General features: G+C 43.4%; 1 protein-coding gene across 7 annotated transcripts in view; it reads left to right on the plus strand.

Annotated features, from left to right (window-relative positions):
• Phactr1 (phosphatase and actin regulator 1) overlaps window positions 1-19,156 on the plus strand; it is a 469,538-nt gene that overhangs the window by 274,174 nt on the left and 176,208 nt on the right. For all 7 annotated transcript variants that reach the window (XM_031358161.1, XM_031358165.1, XM_031358160.1 and 4 more), the window contains one exon: window positions 7,455-7,619. In XM_031358161.1, the coding sequence (XP_031214021.1) occupies window positions 7,455-7,619 (165 nt within the window). The remainder of the gene's footprint in view (window positions 1-7,454; window positions 7,620-19,156) is intronic.

Genomic DNA, 19,156 nt, shown 5'->3' on the forward strand with positions numbered 1-19,156 from the left:
AGGGGAAACTGGGAAGGGAGAAATTTACATGTAAATAAAGAAAATATCTAATAAAAAATAAAAAAATAAATAAATAAAAAATAAAAAATAAAAAGGAATGGTAGCTGTCATTAATACTGTCCCTGTCATCATCTGTGTCATCCCCGGTAGCCTTGTCATTGTGTTCTCTGTCACGCTGTGGCAAGTACTTGTATAAAATCAACTTACAAAGGTTTGTTTTGTTTTCATTTAATAACTTTACCCACACATACAATTTCATTTGATCACATTTACCAATTAATCAATTCTGACCCCTCCCTGTCCTGTAGAATTCTCTTTCACTTTCCAAATAGTCTCCGTTCTACTTTCTTGTTTCTTCTGGTGACCTATTAAGTTCAAGTAGAGCTTCATGAACACGGATGGCAGGCTATAAAATGGAAAGGAAGCAACCTGCCAGAGGTCTGACCACCAAGGAAAGTGACCCCCCTGCTCCAGCAATCATTATCTGCCCACACCTTTTCAAGGAGGAGTAGCACCCATAAGCCCACCTCCACCCGTGACAGGATGTGAATGGGACTGATGGAGTGTTGGTCTTGTGTGGGTAAACAAGAAGGCAGTTTTAATTTAATTCCTGCCTTCAGAGATTGCATACTCACAGGGTCTTATCACCTTGGGCCTGTGATGGAGAAGAACATGCTGGAGGTATAGAAAGTCTATTTGCTTCATGGCCACCAGGAAGCAAAGAAGAGATGGGAAGGAATCAGGGCTCTGACACTCCCTTTCAAGGAAAAACTGGCAGGAGCCTTTCTCTCTCACTCTGCCCTGCCTCTTAAAGGTTCTACTATGTCTCAAAAGTACCACTCTGAGACTAAGCCTTACCCCATGGGCCTTTGGGTGACCCCACTGATTCATATGCTTAAGTCATCAGAGGGAGCATTGCCATCATCACATTCACCTTCATCATCATCATCACACCACCACCACCACCATCATCATCATCACCATTACCCATATCATTATTGTCCCCATCAGAGCAGAGCCTAAGGGAATTACTGTTGCATTTAGGACAAGAAATAGGAAACCTTGTTCAGGTTTTCATTTGGATCCTCCACTTGACACACAGGGACAGCCTCTCAAGAGGCCCACATGCCCTGCTCCTTCTGTCCTTTTCATCTCCTGTGAGACATTAAATAGCACAGACCACTGCTCCCTTCTAACCTGTAGCCCAATGGGAGGATCAACAATTACTGCTCACTAGGCCATCAGAACTGTCTTCAAATGAGGCATTTTTATTACTGTTTTCTTTGTAATTTCATACATGTCTACAGTGAATTTATACATCATCCACCCCTACTCCTCCACTCCAATTTCTCCTAGACCACCCACACCTCCCCTAAATGGGACCTCCACATCATACCCCCTCATCCTAAGATTCTGTGAGCATTGCAGAAGAGTGGCCAGAGACATTTTAAGAGAGTTGAAGGGCCAGGAAGACTTCTGCAAAACAATGTCTTCTGTCCATGACATGGTCATTGTATTCATGAACTCACTCCACAGGGCTGTGGCTTCCTGCCCAAGATGTGCACAAGGTCAAGGCGGTTGACATTCCAGCATGGGGGAGAGGGGCTCTTGAGGGGAGGGACCTTTTGAAAGCCAAGCCACCCTGAAAAATGCAGGAGTAAGGATGCCAGGTGAAGTGCCTACTTACAGTTAACACAGAGTGCTCAGGTACCCACACTGGTCACAGCACACACAGAGGCTTTGAGTTCATCAGGACCAAAATCATGCAGAAGTCAAATACGATCTTTCCTGAATTTCTAAGAAGAAAGGGTAAAAGAGTTGTCTTCCAGACATTTCCCTCCAGACTGAACAAAATTTATCATACAGGGAGACCTAGATGCCTATTAAAGACCCTTGGATCCCAGGAGATGCTAGCCCAGGCCTCCCTCTGCTTGCAGGCTCTGAATTAGCTCAGCTGCCTGGCTTTCCATTCTCCCTCCTGCCCTTGAGACTGAGAACAGAGAGCTTTAAGCCAAGCAGCCTTTCTGTGATCTGTGTTTAAAAGGAGGCTAATTTCAGATCTGCTTCTAGCCCACACCCCTTCCCTTCCCCGTTATCTCCCACATCTCCGAGTCAGGAGAGTACTTGATTCTGAGCTCTATTTTGTTTTGTTTGTCTTCCTTTATAAACCGCATTCACAGGTTGGCCTTGTGCCTTCCAGGTTCATTATCTGATGGCAGAGCAGCCAGGTTGAGAGCTAGCCTCTGCCATCAGCTGAATTGGTGAAAATGTCCATATGAGTGATTAAAATGTTAATCAATGAAGCCTAGTCAGCTTAGCAATCTTCTGCACTTAAGGACTACATATCTTGAGTTTAATGAGTTTAATAATACGCTTATCGAGGTTTCATTTAACTAGATTTATAAATTATGCCTTCATAATGCTTTCTCTGCTTTATAAATGCCACTCTGCATTTACAAAAGCACTCTTAACTGAGGATAATTATTTTAATACAACACTTTCAGAATAATTTTTGTCCGTTGCTTAAAGATGCAGCTGAGAATCACTTTGGTCATTGTCTTACTGCTGTGATGAGACTCCATGGCCAAGGGCAACTTGAGGAGGGAAGAGTTTATTTCAGCTCACAGCTCCATGTCCTTATCCATCACTTAGGGAAGTCCGAGCAGGGTAGTAACCTAGAGGTAGGAGCTGATGCAGAGGACACAAAGGAGTGCTAGAAACTGGCTTGCTCCTCATGGCTTGCTCAGCCTGCTTTCTTACAGTGTCCAGGATCACCAAACCAGGATGTAGCAGTGCCCACGGTGACCTGGGCCCTCCCACATCAATCATCTATCAAGACGAAGCACTGCGCCATAGGCTTACCTACAGGCCAATCTGGTTGGGGGCATTTTCTCAATTGATGTTCCCTCTTCTAAAAATCCAGCATGTATCAAATTGATTGAAAACTGGACAGCACAGTCCTAGGGGTTAATTTTTTCTTAATTCCAGTAGGGATATTTATCTTCATACCTCTCAACACCAATTGAATCAAATACAACCATTCTTCTGCTTATCTGAATACATTCTAAATTAGGAACAACTATAAGAAGTATATTCACGTCTTCAGGTGCTTTTGTTATTGTTGTTGCTGCTGCTGCTGCTTGGGTACTGGTTATTAATCCTGGGGCCTCCTTATGCTAGGCAAGGCTGTATTGCTGAGCCACATCCTCTGCTTCTGTGTCCAGATCTAAGCTACAGCAATGATTCGACAGAGCTGCTGCCACTGCAGAAGCAGCAACTCAAGCAGCTGGAACTATCTAAAGAAAAAGGGGTCCAAATTCACTGTTGTGCCACGGCCTATCTGCCCATTCTAGTTGGCTTCCTTTTCCATTTTCATTATAGCCCGTTTTTAATTTTCTTTTTTAATCTTCACACCCTTCTTGGCTCTCTGCAATGAATACTTATTGAAAGCCCCTGAATCCTCATCTTAATCTCAGCCTCCAGTCTGCCTTCCGCAGTGCTGCTGGAGGAAGCTCCCTTCTGCCCACATCAGATCTGATGCTGACAGCATGATGCACACTAGTGATGCTGAGTGTTGCTGTGCACTGATCCTCTCCTCCTTCCTAGAAACCCCATTCCATAAACTTCTCCACATTCCTTCCCAGGAACTCCTTCCTGAATCCTACAGTGTGCAAGACCCTGAATACTAGATGGTTTCTGCTCTCCCTCCTGTAATTTTTTTTTAAATGGTTCCCCAAGACCTTGGGCTATAAACTCCAACCTTTGCTAAAAGGTCACATTTTCTAACCCCAATGTCCTTAACTTTGAGCTGACAATACATCCTATCTCCTCCTGTTCTTACCAGTCTTCCATTTACAGACATCAGCATTGTAGTTGTGAAAGCCCCAAACTTTAGTCCTTCTTTTCCATGCCCCTGATTGAATCCTGTCTGTTATTTCTGAATTCCCGGCATGGCCTTACCTAGGTACTAGTGAAAATGAGTACTGTGGCTTTCTGATTATTCTCTTTAACACCTGTTTCCTTATATTGCAGGGTTTCTGCCCTTGTTTGCTACAGTGATAGTCCTAAGAAACATCTGGTTGCTATCAGTAGACTATGGCATCCTGATTGTGTTAGCCTTTGTGATGTTGTGATAAACACCTAAGACAGTTCTTTTGCTTGTTTGTTTGTTTGGTTGGTTGGTTTTGTTTGTTTATTTGTTTTTTTGTATTTTGGCTTGTGGTTTGGAGACTTTGGTTCACAGTAAGGCTGCCTGTGCTGCTTTTGGTTCACAGGAATACATAATACCTGGCAAGGAAGCGCAGAGTCAGGGGAAGAGATGTAGGAGGGGCTGGAGATCCAGTCTCTTTGAGGGCAAGCTCCTAGTGACTGTTTCCTTAGGTCCCACTTCCTAATTTCCACCATTTCCCAATAATGCCATCAAATCAGGGATTTGTCAGTAGACTCACCCATTGATGAAGTCAGAAGCTGTCCTACCTATAGGCGCTCTGACTTGAGCATTCAGCACCAGAGGCTTTTGGGGGACATACTCATGGCACCTTCTCAAATAAGACAGCCTTTACCTGCCAATCAAAAGTAAGCTCCTCCTCCAAGGACTCTCCATCTCTTTTACTAGACTGCACTCATTCGTTAGGGGTCTTTCCCCCAAAGCATGTATCTTCTAGCATCTTCTATACCTCAGTCTCAGTGTTCATCGTCTACCCTATGTCCTGGTATCATCTCATCAGTCAGCATGTTCTGATTTAGATATAGATATGGCCCCAGTCTCCAGTAAAAAGTGAGCATTTGGTGCATATTTGATGAATAGAGTATTGTCAGGTACCCTTATAAAAATGTCCATACTTCCTTTCTGATTCTGAGATTAAAATTCAGATGTATAATAAAGCCCCATCAGGAGTTCAGGTGAGCTGGTTCCAGACTCTTCCAATAATAGCTCTCCACTGATGTCATTGCCAATGCAGCTCTCTGGGGTGCGTTTCTCCCGCCAGGCATCTACTTCTAATTTTCTTTCCCATGGGAGAAAACTACTTTTCTCTTTCAAAACCTAGAAACCTGGGCCCTCTCTCTCCAGGGTCTTCTCCAGTACCAGGAATGCACATTAGTTTTAGTGTTTAGACTGATGGCCCCTGATGTGGTGTTAGACACCTGATCTGGTGTTGGACGCCTGACCCCTGCTCCTCACACCTGCCCTCACAATGACATCTAGCTCATCTTTGTGTCTTCCCTAGAAGTAGCCGCATTATCTGTCACTGCATTAAATGGTAGGTTGGTTAAACAACTAGACAGAAGAGCTGTCTGTGTGTAGGTCACCAACTACCATTAGATTTTGGATCTTTCAAATGTATGGTGGTATGAAGGTAATATGTGGAGTGGACACTATGCTTTTTGCATTTTGAGTTTAGATCTTTCCCTCGTGTGGCTGGGTCAGACCCTCCCCGGCAATTCTCACATCATCGGGGAGCATCTCTAGCTAGTCAGCCCCAAGGGGAAATAGCAACGTTCTGCAGTTCTCTCCACAGCTAAGCAGTACTACCATAGGTAGTACTGGTAGGTCACATACAGTCAGTGAGTTTGGTATTTAATGACATTTTAATTAGTGACAGTTGATCATCCATGACCCCATCCTCCATCTAAGAGCAAGTGGAGTTGAAGGACTAAGAGCTCGTGGTTGTTCTCACCCCCAAAGCTGTTCCTCCTCCACTGTGTTCCTTGTGTTAATAATGCAGATTCCACTCTGTTGACATGAGTTTGGGGGTGGGACATCTCCTGTCCTTCAGGTCACTTAGGTGGTCCTATGACCTATGAATAGACTTTGTTTTCATATTATCTCCCAGGTGTGTCCATGGCCCTTAAATCCTTCTCAGAAAATGCCAGTATGGCTGCCACAGGAAACCACCTGTCACATAATTGATACCCTCTGTATTTGTCAGGGAAGGGATGGCCTATGTCAAAAGCATATTCAAATCCCACCAGGCAAACACTCCAGCCACACAGTCAAGCTTTTAAGGACTGTGTTTGATGTGGGAGGCCAGGGGACATTTTTATGAAGATAGTGTTGGAGGAGATACACCGTGGCTCAGATTCATTACAGGTTTAGATGGGATTTTGCTTTCTGGAAGGTGATTTCTTTTCACCCTCAATTTTGCCCAGGAAGCTAATTTTTCTTATCATTCTTATCTTAGAAACTTAAGTTGGGGAATATAGTTAGATTGCTGAAAGATGTAAATACCCATGTAACCTGGAAGGGTTTGTTTTACTCGACGGTAAAAGAGGCTGGGTGGTTGTAGCCTTTAAGGAAGGTCCATAGCCCTTCTTTATGAAGGACTGAAAGGCTTAATAGCCTTATGTTAGTTAGTTTTCCATTACTGTTACAAAACACCTGAGTTAATCAGCTTATAAAGAAGAAAACTTTATTTGGAGTCCGTGGCCACCTGCTCCTATTGTTTTGAGCCTGTAATGAGGTATCAAGACATGGATATGGTAGATCAAAGCGGCCAACCACCTGGCTGCCAGGGAGCAAAGAGACAGGAAGAGGAAGGGCTGGAGTCCGAATATTCCTGTTCTTTCCAATGGACTCCACCTTCTAAAGATTGCACTGCCTTCTGAGCTTAACGCATCAGACTTTGGAGAACACTCCAAATCTTAACTATAGCAATGTGGCTATTGGGGTCAGTCTAAGTGTTCCCTAAAAGCAAGAGTCCAGGATAAAAGAAAGTAAAATTTATAAACATCTGATGAAAGTGTGAGTGATTTTAATATTGCCCATTTCCCATAGGAAGGAACCACTCCCTGCCTAGATCCCAGTACTTCTAAGATCTGAATACAGCAGTAGGACAGTAGGAAGTCTCAAGCAATGGGGTCTTAGAGACAGGGGCACCAAAACAGACAGCAGGTGAATATTTATTTTCTTCCTCCCTTTCTCTCAACAAACAATTCTGTGGAGGTTATAGCTGCCACATAACAGTTGAGAAATTACCACAATGATAGTTATATCAACTCTAGAGTGAGTCTCTAGATGGCCTTTGGGGAATTCGGTCACCTGTCTGGGAAGCCCCTGAAATCTTCATCTCCTTGCCCTGACAGCTTAATGGATGATGAACAAGTCTGGTTGTGGCACTGGTTCATGCTCACAATCCCAGCTACTCAGGAGGCTAAGACAGGAACATTGTTTGAGACTTGAAGGTTAGGGCCAGTCTGTATGTCACAGTGAGAGCCTGTCTCTTTAAACACAAGCAAATTTGGTGAAAGGTGTTCTCGATCTCTAGGATCCGGCTGACTGTCCCCCAGCTTTCAGAACACGTTGGTATGACTTCCATTCCAAAAGGCAAGCAGAGCTCAAGTCACATGCTTTCTGTTATTTGTCACCATGGAAAACGCAGGCCATCTGTGAGGCTCCCATTTTAACATGTCTCCCTCTTTCTCTTTATTTCCATCACTTTCTTGGGAAAAACAAGCTGAGGAAGTGGAGAGGCTGGCAGCCATGCGTTCCGACTCGCTGGTCCCAGGTACGCACACTCCACCCATCCGGAGGAGGAGTAAGTTTGCCAACCTGGGAAGGATTTTCAAGCCCTGGAAATGGAGGAAGAAGAAAAGTGAAAAGTTCAAGCACACATCAGCAGGTAAGGCGGCTGCTGGCCTGTTTCTCATTGGCTGTCTATTGAGTTAAATTCAGTATCTTAATTTGTAGAATTTCGATTACCATTAGCTGTCTGATGCAAAGCAGAAACCCCAGCCTCCGAATTGCTCTCACCTTTAGTAATTCCTGATATGATAAGGAATTGCTTTTAAGTCTCAGCTGCTTTCCTAACCTTTCACGGACATTTTTCTTTCCTCTGGTTGGCTATTTTTTAATTTAAACAAATGACTGCTTTTGTTTGATTTATAAATTATGTGAACTTGGAATTCCTCCTTTTCTATAATTGAATACCTTCACTCCAGCCCAAACAACCCATTTCTTATTATTCACCCTGATTTTCACTGCTCCAGTGAAAATCGGCACACAGCAGAAAAATGACTTATACATTGGTGGATAAGATCTGCTTATTTCACAGAGGAAGAATCATGAATAAATGATTCTTAGACAAGGCAGAAAAACAAAGACTGGAAGTGAATCCCCATTGCAGTGTGCAGTTAGCCGTGGGTTTCCTAACTATACAGCCAACTGGAAAATGCTGGGAGAGATGAGCTCAACCTGGAGCCAAACTGCCTGGGTTCAAGTCCCGGTTCTGGTATTTGCTGGCTATAGGAGCTTGCTTAGTTTATTTACCTGTACCTCAATTTTCTCATCAATAAAACAGAAGGGTAAGAATCAGTACTTTACGTGAATTTTTACCTGTGGAGATTTGATGAGCAAAGCAAGTACCTGCTTTTAAGCACAGGAAGAAGTGGAGAGAAAACTTGTCTAGAGAACGACACAGAGTTTTATCCTGTTGGTTTTAGAGGAGATGATGGGAAATCTGTGTAGATTGGATTTGGTTTTGTCATAGCCTTGGGGTTGGTATACCAAAATGCTACTCACTAAGTGGTTTAAACAAGAGAAGTTTATTTCTCACAGTCACAAAGGCTGTAAGTCCTAGGTAAAGTTGCGAACCATGCTGGAGACTTGGTTGGCTAGTCAATGGTCTGCATCTTGCATCATGAACCTTCTTTTATCTCTGGATACACAGAGCAATTGTTGTCTGGTTGCCTCTAAGGAGGGAACTTATCAGAGGCCCCATGCTCTTGACCTCATCTAAGCCTAGCTAGTCTCCAGAGACCCACATTTCTACCTCGGTTCACACGGGGGCTTAAGGTTTCTGAATACGACCTTGAGAATAACTCGTTAGTCTGTAAACCTTTGTTTCTCTTTCCCGTCACTTCCTGGGCTCTATTTGAGGCTTTTGTTTTCTTCTTCCACGAATTTCTAAAAAACTCGTCTGTCTTCAATGCAAGCAAAGCAACAAAGTAACAAACGGGAAGGGTTTGAAGTGGGCGTGGATCTCGTCAGACACTCCCAGCGCCTGCTCCGTGAGCACCAGGGCCCTGTAGCTCTGATTTGCTCCATCCTAAAATGAGAACGGACTTGTCTGAATCATGGTCTCTCTGAAGCAGTTCCGTCACTCTTCACATGAAGAGGAAGGGCTGGAGTCCCAATACACCATTCAAGGGCACACCCTAGAACTTCTTTCCAATGGACTCCACCATCTAAAGATTGCACTACCTTCTGAGCTTAAGACACCAGACTTTGAGAAACACTCCAAATCTGAACTGTAGCAATGTGGTTATTGGCTTCACTTCCTTTTGGATGAATGCTAGTGTCAGATAACTCTTGAGGTGTTAAAAATCTGAGAACTTCTCATGTCAAGCTTTTTGGACTACCAGCCTTCATTCAGTAGATTCGCTAACTTTATCTTATTTATTATTATTCTTGTGCTTGACTTGGCAGCTAAGAATACCAATTATAAGTGATTTCAGTCTCTTTTTAAAAGACACAGCTAAATGGGTATAGTTTCAAACTGCCCTCTAAATACATATACCTCTATACCTGGACCTAAGTGAAGCCATCAGACCCCGCCAGAGAAGTTTCTTTGTGCAGTGGTTAGCAGCTACTGTGGAAACACAAAGGTCAAAGTGCCTGCGGAGTGCTCAGACCATAAAGGGGCATCCGTATAACACATTCTCACCCCACACTGCAGGAAACATCATAGAAGACAGGACAGAGAGACTGTGAGAGCCAGAGATCAGGGAGAAAGAAGGTGAACTGGCCTCCTCTGTGTTTGACAGAACCACTGTACACATGAGCTCATAGCAGCTGTGGTTGTCCACAAAACACCTTCACAAGATAAAACCAGTTGACATCCCAGCACAGAGCAGGGATGGGCTTATGTAGAGAGGAAATCTAATGAACTGTGCTCTGCCTGCGACACTAGAACAGAAAAGGAAATGGGCGTGTCCTTTGAGGAACATGGGCGTGTCCTTTAAGGAACCTACTGTGAATAGTTAGCTGCTGAGGAAGTCAGTTATCTTTAAGGCTGTGGTCCCTGGTGGTTGCCTGTGCTCCAGGGGATGGCCCTTAACCCATGTGTGTATGAATACTAATTGGACTCAGTGAGTTATTATATTTAAAATGAGAAAGAGGGAGAGAGAGAGGGGTGGGGGGAACAGGAAGTTAGGGAGGGATAAGGATTGAAGGGTAGATCTAAGAGAAGTTAGGGGTGAAAGGGTATGTGAATATGATTAATATACATTGTAGGTAAGTAAGAAGTTCTCCAAGAATTAATAAAAATGTTAATAAAAAATAAGAGACATAGCTCTTGGATTAGAAAGCAGAAGGTACACTATAGAACGTCTTCTCACCGTGATAGATGGATGAGCAAACCATGTGACTGAAGCCATTCTAGTTTATTTTAAATCCCATGATTCACCCTGTATAGCATCCTTTCTTCTTAATTGGATTTCAGGATGTTATTTATCACCTTTGCAGAGGAAAAACTTTGTAAGCTAGTTCTCAGCCCAGAGGGATAATTTGACATCAAGGGATGGATAGTCAGCAGGATGAATATGTATTGGTATATAATTGAAAATGTTGACTTTCATGTGTTTGGATAAGTCACAAATACAAGAGGAGTCCTTATGAGGTTATGAGAATGCAAACTGGAAGGCTGTTTTCAGCTGGGTGTGCACATATTTGTCTTGTATGTCTGTGCTATTAAAGACAAGACATTATTCAGTTGTACTTACTGAAGCTGGTAAGATGGGCTCATTGGGGACCATAACAGGAGATAGAGTGACCTTTGCAGTGGGGTCCTTCAGTAGGGGTGGGGGAGAGAGAGAGGGAGTTCAAATTTCACTTGGAAGTTCTAGGAAGCTGAATGAGGATGAGACAAGGGCAAGTGTGTGGGTAATAACTAAGGAAAAGCATCTTCAGGAGCAGAAAAAGTCCTGGTTTAATTGACCTAAGGATTTTTTTTCCTGAAAACAGAACAGGATGATAAACATCACTGAGAAGAGGTATAGTAGAAGATAAAGAATCCCACTGGAGACCAAGGTTGATCATTGTCTTAGTTAGGATTTTATTGTTGCAAGCAGACACCATGACCAGGGCAACTCTTATAAGGATCACATTTAATTTGGGGCTGGCTTACAGGTTCAGAGGTTCAGTCCATTATCATCAAGGTGAGAGCATGGCAGCGTCCGGGCAGGCATGGTGCAGGAGGAGCTGAGACTTCTACATCTTCATCTGAAGGCTGCTAGCAGAATACTGACTTCCAGGCAGCTAAATAGGGTCTTAAAGCTCACACCCACAGTGACACACCTACTCCAAGGCCACACCTCCCAATAGTGCCACTCCCTAGGCCTAGCATATACAAACCATGATAGTTATGTATTAAAGGTACAGGATTCTGGCTAAAACTGGAGATGCAAAAAGGGGGACACAGAAGCCCCAGACCTTTGCCTGTCCCCTCCACTGCAGGGATATAAACAGGAATCTGCTATAAACTCCAGCTGCCGCAGAGTACCTGCCACCTTTCCATGAAGCCCCTGCACCTCACCATTGCCTTACATCCCCTCACATTGTCAGCCTCTCTATGTTGTTTCTTATCAAAGGTTTACTCACAACAACTAGAAAAGCAACTAATACAGCACTAATGATGTTCTCTGGCTGTCCACCATGGCTGTGGATAAAGCCACAGGAGCTACCCTGGGCTGTAATTTTGCCATAGGAGTAAAAAGAAGAAGAGGAAATGAAATGAAACAAAAATTTGTATCCATGTCCAAGATTTTTATAACAAGTTTCCCTAAACCCGGTGGTATAAAGCCACAGAAATATGTTGGCTCACAGTTCTGAAGATCAAAGTCTACAGTCACGCCATTGATAGGATAGGCTCTTCCTGGCATTGTGAGAGAGAGGTTCTTCTCCTTCTGTCCCTCCTGCTGCTGACCATACCAGTGTTGCTTGGTCCCTTGCTGCGCTTCAGCTCTGCCTATATCATTACCCTGCTTCCCTGTGTCTCTCTGAGTCCCACATTCTTTCCTTTTTCTTACAAGGACACTGGATTTAGGAATAATACTTAGAAATAACCCCATTCAAAAACCTTCAGAGCCAGGCATGATGTCCACCTCACATCTGTTAGCACAGTGCTAGGAAGATCTATAGGCCTGCACAGTGAGACCCCGCCTCAAAACAACAGCACCAATGAAAATAATTTAACTTTGTACTTGCAATTCATTCATTATCAAGTTAGTTTTTATTCATGGTCACTAGGAACTTTCATGTGTAGTTTGGAAGGTAGCAAGGGTTAAAATAGGCATTGGGTTAGTAAAGGGAACTCCAGCAGATTGACAGGAATTAGAAAAGCCAATAGACTTCAAGTCCCCAGACATGTCAAAGAATTTCAGACTATCTGTGAGGTTAACAGCAGAAGCAACTGGAAGGACAGATGGACATGGAGACAAAACCCAGATCCTCAAATAAAGGCTCCTCAAGATGGTACTGTATGGAAACAAACCACACAAACCACACAAACCACAACCATGGTATAGACTCAAATGCCTGCGTATCTCATTTGAAAATTTTCATTCTGACTTACTTCATCAGTCAAGTAAGACAAGGGACTTTCCTGCATCACTTTCATATTCAACTGCTGAACTAACAATTTCTCTGGACAACTCTCCATTCTTTTTCCAAGCTGAAATGTTTTACCCTCTTTGTGATTGATTGAAGTACATCCATGGAACTGAGTCACAAATATCAAGGGTAGTTCTCCAGTACCATTTCTCCTTCCATTCACAGACACTGCTGATACAAGCCGTGGCATCCTAGGACAGCAACTCCCAGACAGGAGTCATTGCTTGCCTGTTTCCCTCCCAATTGTGAGTCATGCCAGGCAGCATTCATCCCTGCCCATTAGACAGCAGTATGACTGAGCCAGAAACAGTAGCACTCCATTGGTCTGACCCAGAAATAATCCATTTGCTTTTGCACGTGGTTGTTCTGTGCCAGAGAATACAAATAGAACAGGATTTGTGGTCAGGATATCGTAATGGACTCTCATAACCAAAGAATAGCAGCTTCTCTTCGGGCTCTTGAGCCTAACATTCATTCCGATGGAGATGTTTCTTATCTTGAAAGCCGCCAGGGCAGCAACAGTCAGCCTTTAACCCTGGCCTGGGAAGCAGAGACTTCATCTTGCTGTTATCCCTTTCCCATAGAGCCAGGCCACCCACTACTCAGAGTCACTGTTGACATTACAATCCATTTCCAACAAGTCCCTATCATCAGATCAAGCTCCTTAGATAGCAAAGACAGTCTATATTGGAATGTTAGACTATGCCATTGAACCTGGTACTATGGATAGGTTTCTGGGCTCTTCTGGAAGTCTGTTCCTGATGCTCAAGATGACAGGCCCCTGTGCTAATCTTAGATCACTAACTCTTCTCTACTGGGAATTCCTATCAAACCAAATGATCTAGGGAAGAACATTTACACTTCCTGGAGCAGAGAAATGGTACCAAAGAGCACATGAAGGCTTGTCTTGATCTCCCTTTGCTGTGTGATGTTGCAACCCATTGATAGAAGATGGAAGCATCACTTTTCTCTGTTAACCCTTCTCTGTAAAGGCAAGATCTGCTCACCATGCAGGCAATCTCTGTGGACCGCCACTGGCATGGCTTATGAGCTGGGAGTTTATGTTTTCCCTGATAGGTTGAAAAGGCGAGACTGATGGACAGACAACACTGAGACTTCTGTGAGCCTCAGCTCCCTCATGTTTAAGTTTCTTGGTGTCTCCATTTTCTTGGCAAAGGAACAGGGTCTCCTTGTTCCTGAGAACCTAGGTTTTTAGACTTTTACAAATCACAGGAAATGAAAAACGATCCCAACTTGGCATACTTCTTTTATTTATGAGCAGATCATTGTCCATGAAATTTGAACAGTGAGGACAAGTGTGATCCGTACCCCTCCTTCCTCTAAAGGTTGTGGTCTGGAGGGAAGAGCGAATAATGGGGCTAGGAATTGTGGGGATGTATACGTGACATAAGAGAGATTCATGGAGCCTCTGAGCATGCAAAGGACACAAACCAGCTAGTTACAAGTCACCAGGGGAGCTTCCTGGAGAATTGGATGGTTAATCAAGGAATAAAATGATGAGCACACACGTCTTCTCTCCTGGCCAAGAGAATAGAGTGGCACAGAGGCCAGAGAAGAGAGAAGTCTAAAGTCTGTAGCCTCCAAAACAGCTTATGATTTGAAAGAAATTGTTGGCTTAAAGAGGGTTAGGAGGGAGAGGAGAGAATGGAATTTGAAGAAGTAGGCAAGGGATCATGTTGAACACTCTGGTGAGGATATGTTAAGGAGCCTGGGCTTTGTTGCAAGGCAGTAAAAACATCTTTGAGAACTTGGGAAGATAGCTAAATCAGTAAAGTGGCTGTTATGTAAGCACGGGGACCTGAGTTCCCCCTTCCCCTAGAACCCACATTGAAGAGCCAGATGTGATGGCATACTTATAATCCAGGAGGCTGAGACAGACAGACCTCTGAAGCTTGGTAGCCAGCCATCCTGGCCATATTGGAAACTTCCAGGGCAGTGAGGGTCCTTATCTTAAAAAGCAAGGTGAATACCATCCTAAAATGATACCTAAGATTAACTTCTGGTCTACACACACACACACACACACACACACACACACACACACACGAACACCTGCACACATGACTGTGCATACACACATACACACAAAACCTCTCAGAAAACTGCACTGCGTTTTTTTTTTTTTTTTAAAGGTCAGTCTTTATGCCATGGGGAAAGCTTAGCATGGAACCAAGTGTTTCCAAGTTTATAATATCACAGCATCTACATATTTGTTTGTAACAAAAGAAAATTTACTTCAGATAGAATTAAGAAGACACCTCATTACTATCACATTAAATGTTATATTATTTGCTCCTATTGATTCTGGTAGCAAGTGAACCAGTTAGCAGGTGGTTGATTATACTGTTGGGGAGAAGGGAAGACGGAGTAGACTAAAATAGTGTCAGCAGCAGCTGATGACTATGAACAAACCTGGAGATATTTAGGAAACAAAATGATCAGACAGATCTCTAAAGCTTGGTAGCCAGCCATCCTGGCCATATTGGAAACTTCCAGGGCAGTGAGGGTCCCTATCTTAAAAAGCAAGATTACAGATTGGGTATAGGAGAAGAGAAGAGCAAGTTCCCCTTGGACTGCCTGCTGAGCAGTTAGATAGCAAGGTACTGTTCCCTAGGTCAAAGATACCCAAGAGAAGGCTTCTGGGTAAAATGATCTGTTTGGAGAAATGTAATTCCACGTGTCTTTAAGACATCAGATAGAAGGGGCTCTGGGGATAGAGACTGGGAACATAAAGAGATCTGGCTTAAAAGGTCCATCAGAAATCATGGGCACCTGGATAATCCTGGAAGCTATGAGATATAAACTAGAAAGTTACCTGGGAAGCAGAAGGAGGTCGGAACAGCCTGGAGGCCATGGGTGGGGACCAAAAAGGCAGGTGAGGCTTGGTAGGTAAAAGAGAAAGCCAGGAAGTGGTGATGCCACCAAATCAGAGCATGAGAGTTGAAGAAAGGAGAAAGGCCAGCACTGCTGGTCCTGACAAGATGGCCACTGGACTGGGGATTTTCTCTGGCAAGTCACCACTCATGTCCTTGGAATAATGATTCTGGGAAAGCCATTTGGCTGGAATTTAGTTAGCATATAGCTGACAAGTAAGAGCAAAGAGAAGATATTTTTAAAAGTTTGCTTGGGCAGAAGGAAGAGAAAGAGGCCTGAGAGTCAGAAGGTTAGTCAGATTGCAAAGCTGCCCGGTTTGCTTTAACTTGGTGTTTGTGCACCAAGGGAAATCGAAACACCCACAGGGTGATTGTGAAGCCAGAGAAATGGCATTTCACTCATGGCAGGGTCCCATGCTTCAGAAAGACAAATATCCAAGTTAAGTATTAGCGTCTGGTTCCAGTAAGAAGACGTCACATCAAGTCCAGTATCTGTCAACATCTGGCTGGTCACATGTTCCCCATGAGTGCTTCTGGGGAGCATCCCATCTGGTTTGATCCTCAGTGCTAAAAATAGATCGAAATAAAGAGAGGTCAAGCGTGGACAGGCCAAAAATGTTGTTTCTCCTATGTCCCATCTGTGACCCACAAACAGAACATCTAGGGTTTCCAAGGCAGAGTGAGGCTCTGGGGGAATGAAGGCTGTGGAAATCAGTGCCTTTCCGTGCTGGCTTATGAAACATACAGTCATTGCCTCTCAAAGTGACGTTCATCCAGTATTTTTGCTTATAATTCAAAACTACTAATACTGGGTTTTCCCTTACTAGTCCCCCCTGCCCCCCAGAAGCAAAGTATAGAGGTGGATGCCACATAAGTGCATTTTGAACTGAAAGTCAGTCATGTGGCCAGCCAGTGTTGTGTTAAATGACGAAAGGAGAGGAGGATAATGAAGCAAAGATGAAAGAAGAGTCTTTGAGGAACTGGCCATCACTCAGAATGATTCTGCTTGTCAGACTTACATGTTGATTAAGCTAGATAACAGCAAAAGCTGAAGCTCAGTTTAAACAGAGTTGGTTCTCGGGTTGTCAACTGCTGTGTAAAAATACATCCTAAGATTATGCCTTAAAACGGCAACCTTGTATCTCTTCTCATGGTGGAAAGATTGACTAGGCTCAACTAGAAAGATTGACTAGGATCAACGAGATGGCTCTCCTGCTAGTCTGTTAGGAAGTCTCTTACACATCTGGAAGCCGATGGGCTTGAAGTCATTTGGAGGTACACAGGCACAGGATGGGTGCTAGGACTTATTCTCTTCCTATGTTGTCTCTGGGGCTTCTATGCAGTCTCATCTTTTGGTCTCTCAGTCAAGCAGACCAGGGCTCTTAGAGTACAAAAGTGGGGACTGACATGCTATTTAAGACTTATACCCAAAGAGCTTAGGGGATAACAGTGCTTCCTGCTTTCTCAGGGGACCCAAATGTGTTTCCCAGAAACCATATTGGTCATCTCACAATCACCTGTAACCCTAGCTCTAGAGGATCCAATGCCTTTTTCAGACCTTCATGGGCACCCACATATACCTCTCTCTCTCTCTCTCTCTCTCTCTCTCTCTCTCTCTCTCTCTCTCTCTCTCTCTCTCTCTCTCTCTCTCTCCCTCCCTCTCTCTCCCTCCTCCCCTGCCTCTCTCCCCCCCCTCTCACACACACACATGCTCGCACATGCTTGCACACACATACAACCACATCTTTCTTTAAATGACAGATTCAGAATTGATGCAGATTCATCATCACTGTATTCTCATAGTTAAAGTCACAGGGCCAACCAAGAATCACAGTTGGAGGGGCATTAGCAAGGGCATAGATCCCACAGCTATCTTTGGAGGTCAGCCCCACCCTTGTTCAAGGTGTAACACATGACAGCTGACTCTGTGTTCTTCCTCTCAAGGAAAATCTGCTTCCACTAGGATATTGGTAGCAGCAGTAGCTCTGTTAAATTTCCTATATCATGTAATATAAATACAACTCTGTCTTACCTTGTGGATGCTAATCTTATGACTGACATGTGTGGTTGTAGTGGTTTGAATATGCTTGGCCCAGGGACTGGCACACTATTAGGCACTGTGGCCTTGTTGGAGTGTGTTACTGTGGGGTGGGCTTTGAGACCCTCCTCTTAGCTGCCTGAGGAGAGTCTACTCCTGGCTTTCTTTGGATGAAGATGTAGAACTCTCAGCTCCTCCTGCATCATGCCTGCCTGGACACTGCCATGCTTCCTGCCTTGATGATAATGGACTGAACCTCTGAACCTGTGAGCCAGCCCCAATTAAATGTTATTTATAAGAGTTGCCTTGGTCATGGTGTCTGATCACATCAGTAAAACCCTAACTAAGACAGTGGTATTATAATTATTGCTGGAACTGGAGGTTGGATATATGGCTTCAGACATTCTAGTCAAGGGCTCTATGACAGAGCTAACATCTCCCCGGCTCTTCACATGGAATGGTGAACCACATTTGACAGCTAGAGAAAACTGGGGCTCAATAATCCCAAGTTAAACATTGTAAAGCTGGGATTTGACTTGGCTTCAATAGCCTCTTGAACTAGATTGTCTTTGAGATCCATGAGTTTTGGAATTTATAACTCACATGATTTTTAAAGACTTAACTCACTGTACTGAATAGTGGAATTTCACTTTTTTTCCATTTCTGACATATCATTAGAAAGCTGAAATGTGAAGGAAGGGAAACCTATTCATAAAAACAGACACTGAAAGCCACATGGGAATCTTTCTTAATTGGTTTTAAAGTTGAATATAGAAGCGTGTGGTAGTCCACTTCTGTAATCTAGCACTTGGGAAGGTTGAGACAAGAGGGTCCTTGGTTCAAAGCCAGCATAGGTTATATAGGAAAAAAATTATCTTAAAGAAAATTAATAATAATAAAGACAGACGGTCATATATTTTGGTGTGTAGCTCACATTGGTACACAAGTTATGATGTCTATTTTAATGGCCTACACATGGTGGAGGATCTAGATATGTTGAATGACTTAAAAAGCAGTAAATTAATTGAATATCCTTAATTGGAAAACTCAAAATTCCTGATGCCCTGTATCATTTTTAATTGAATAGTAAATATTTGAAATTTTAATTAATGTACAGGATTAAAAATATATAATATTACTTTGGGTATATTTATAAGATATATATGAAACAAGTATCTTTAGACTTGGGCCACATTCCCCAAGATACCTCATTATGTATATATAAGTATTCCAAAATCCAAACCACTTCTGGTCCCAAGCATTTGGGAAGAGAGATACTTGATCTATATCATCCCATAACCAGTCTCATGAAAAGCCTTCATGTTTGTGTTAGAATGCTGCCTTATTCTGCTGTATGGTACACAGGAACAGTAGGTTAGATAATTAGGCATTAATCACAGGGGCTCCTGGAGGGCTCACTAAATTCTTTCTTTTAAAATTATATATATACACACATATGAGTGTTTTGCCTGCACGTATACATGTGTACTATGTGTCTGACTGCTACCCAAGGAAACAAAAGGAGGCAGTTAGATCCCCAGAACTGGAATTATGGATGGCTCTTGGAGCCAAACCCCAGTCCTCCACAAGAGTATCAAGTGCTTTTAACTTCTAGGT

Source organism: Mastomys coucha, unplaced genomic scaffold, assembly GCF_008632895.1.
Source record: "Mastomys coucha isolate ucsf_1 unplaced genomic scaffold, UCSF_Mcou_1 pScaffold7, whole genome shotgun sequence".
Taxonomy (NCBI): Eukaryota; Metazoa; Chordata; class Mammalia; order Rodentia; family Muridae; genus Mastomys; species Mastomys coucha.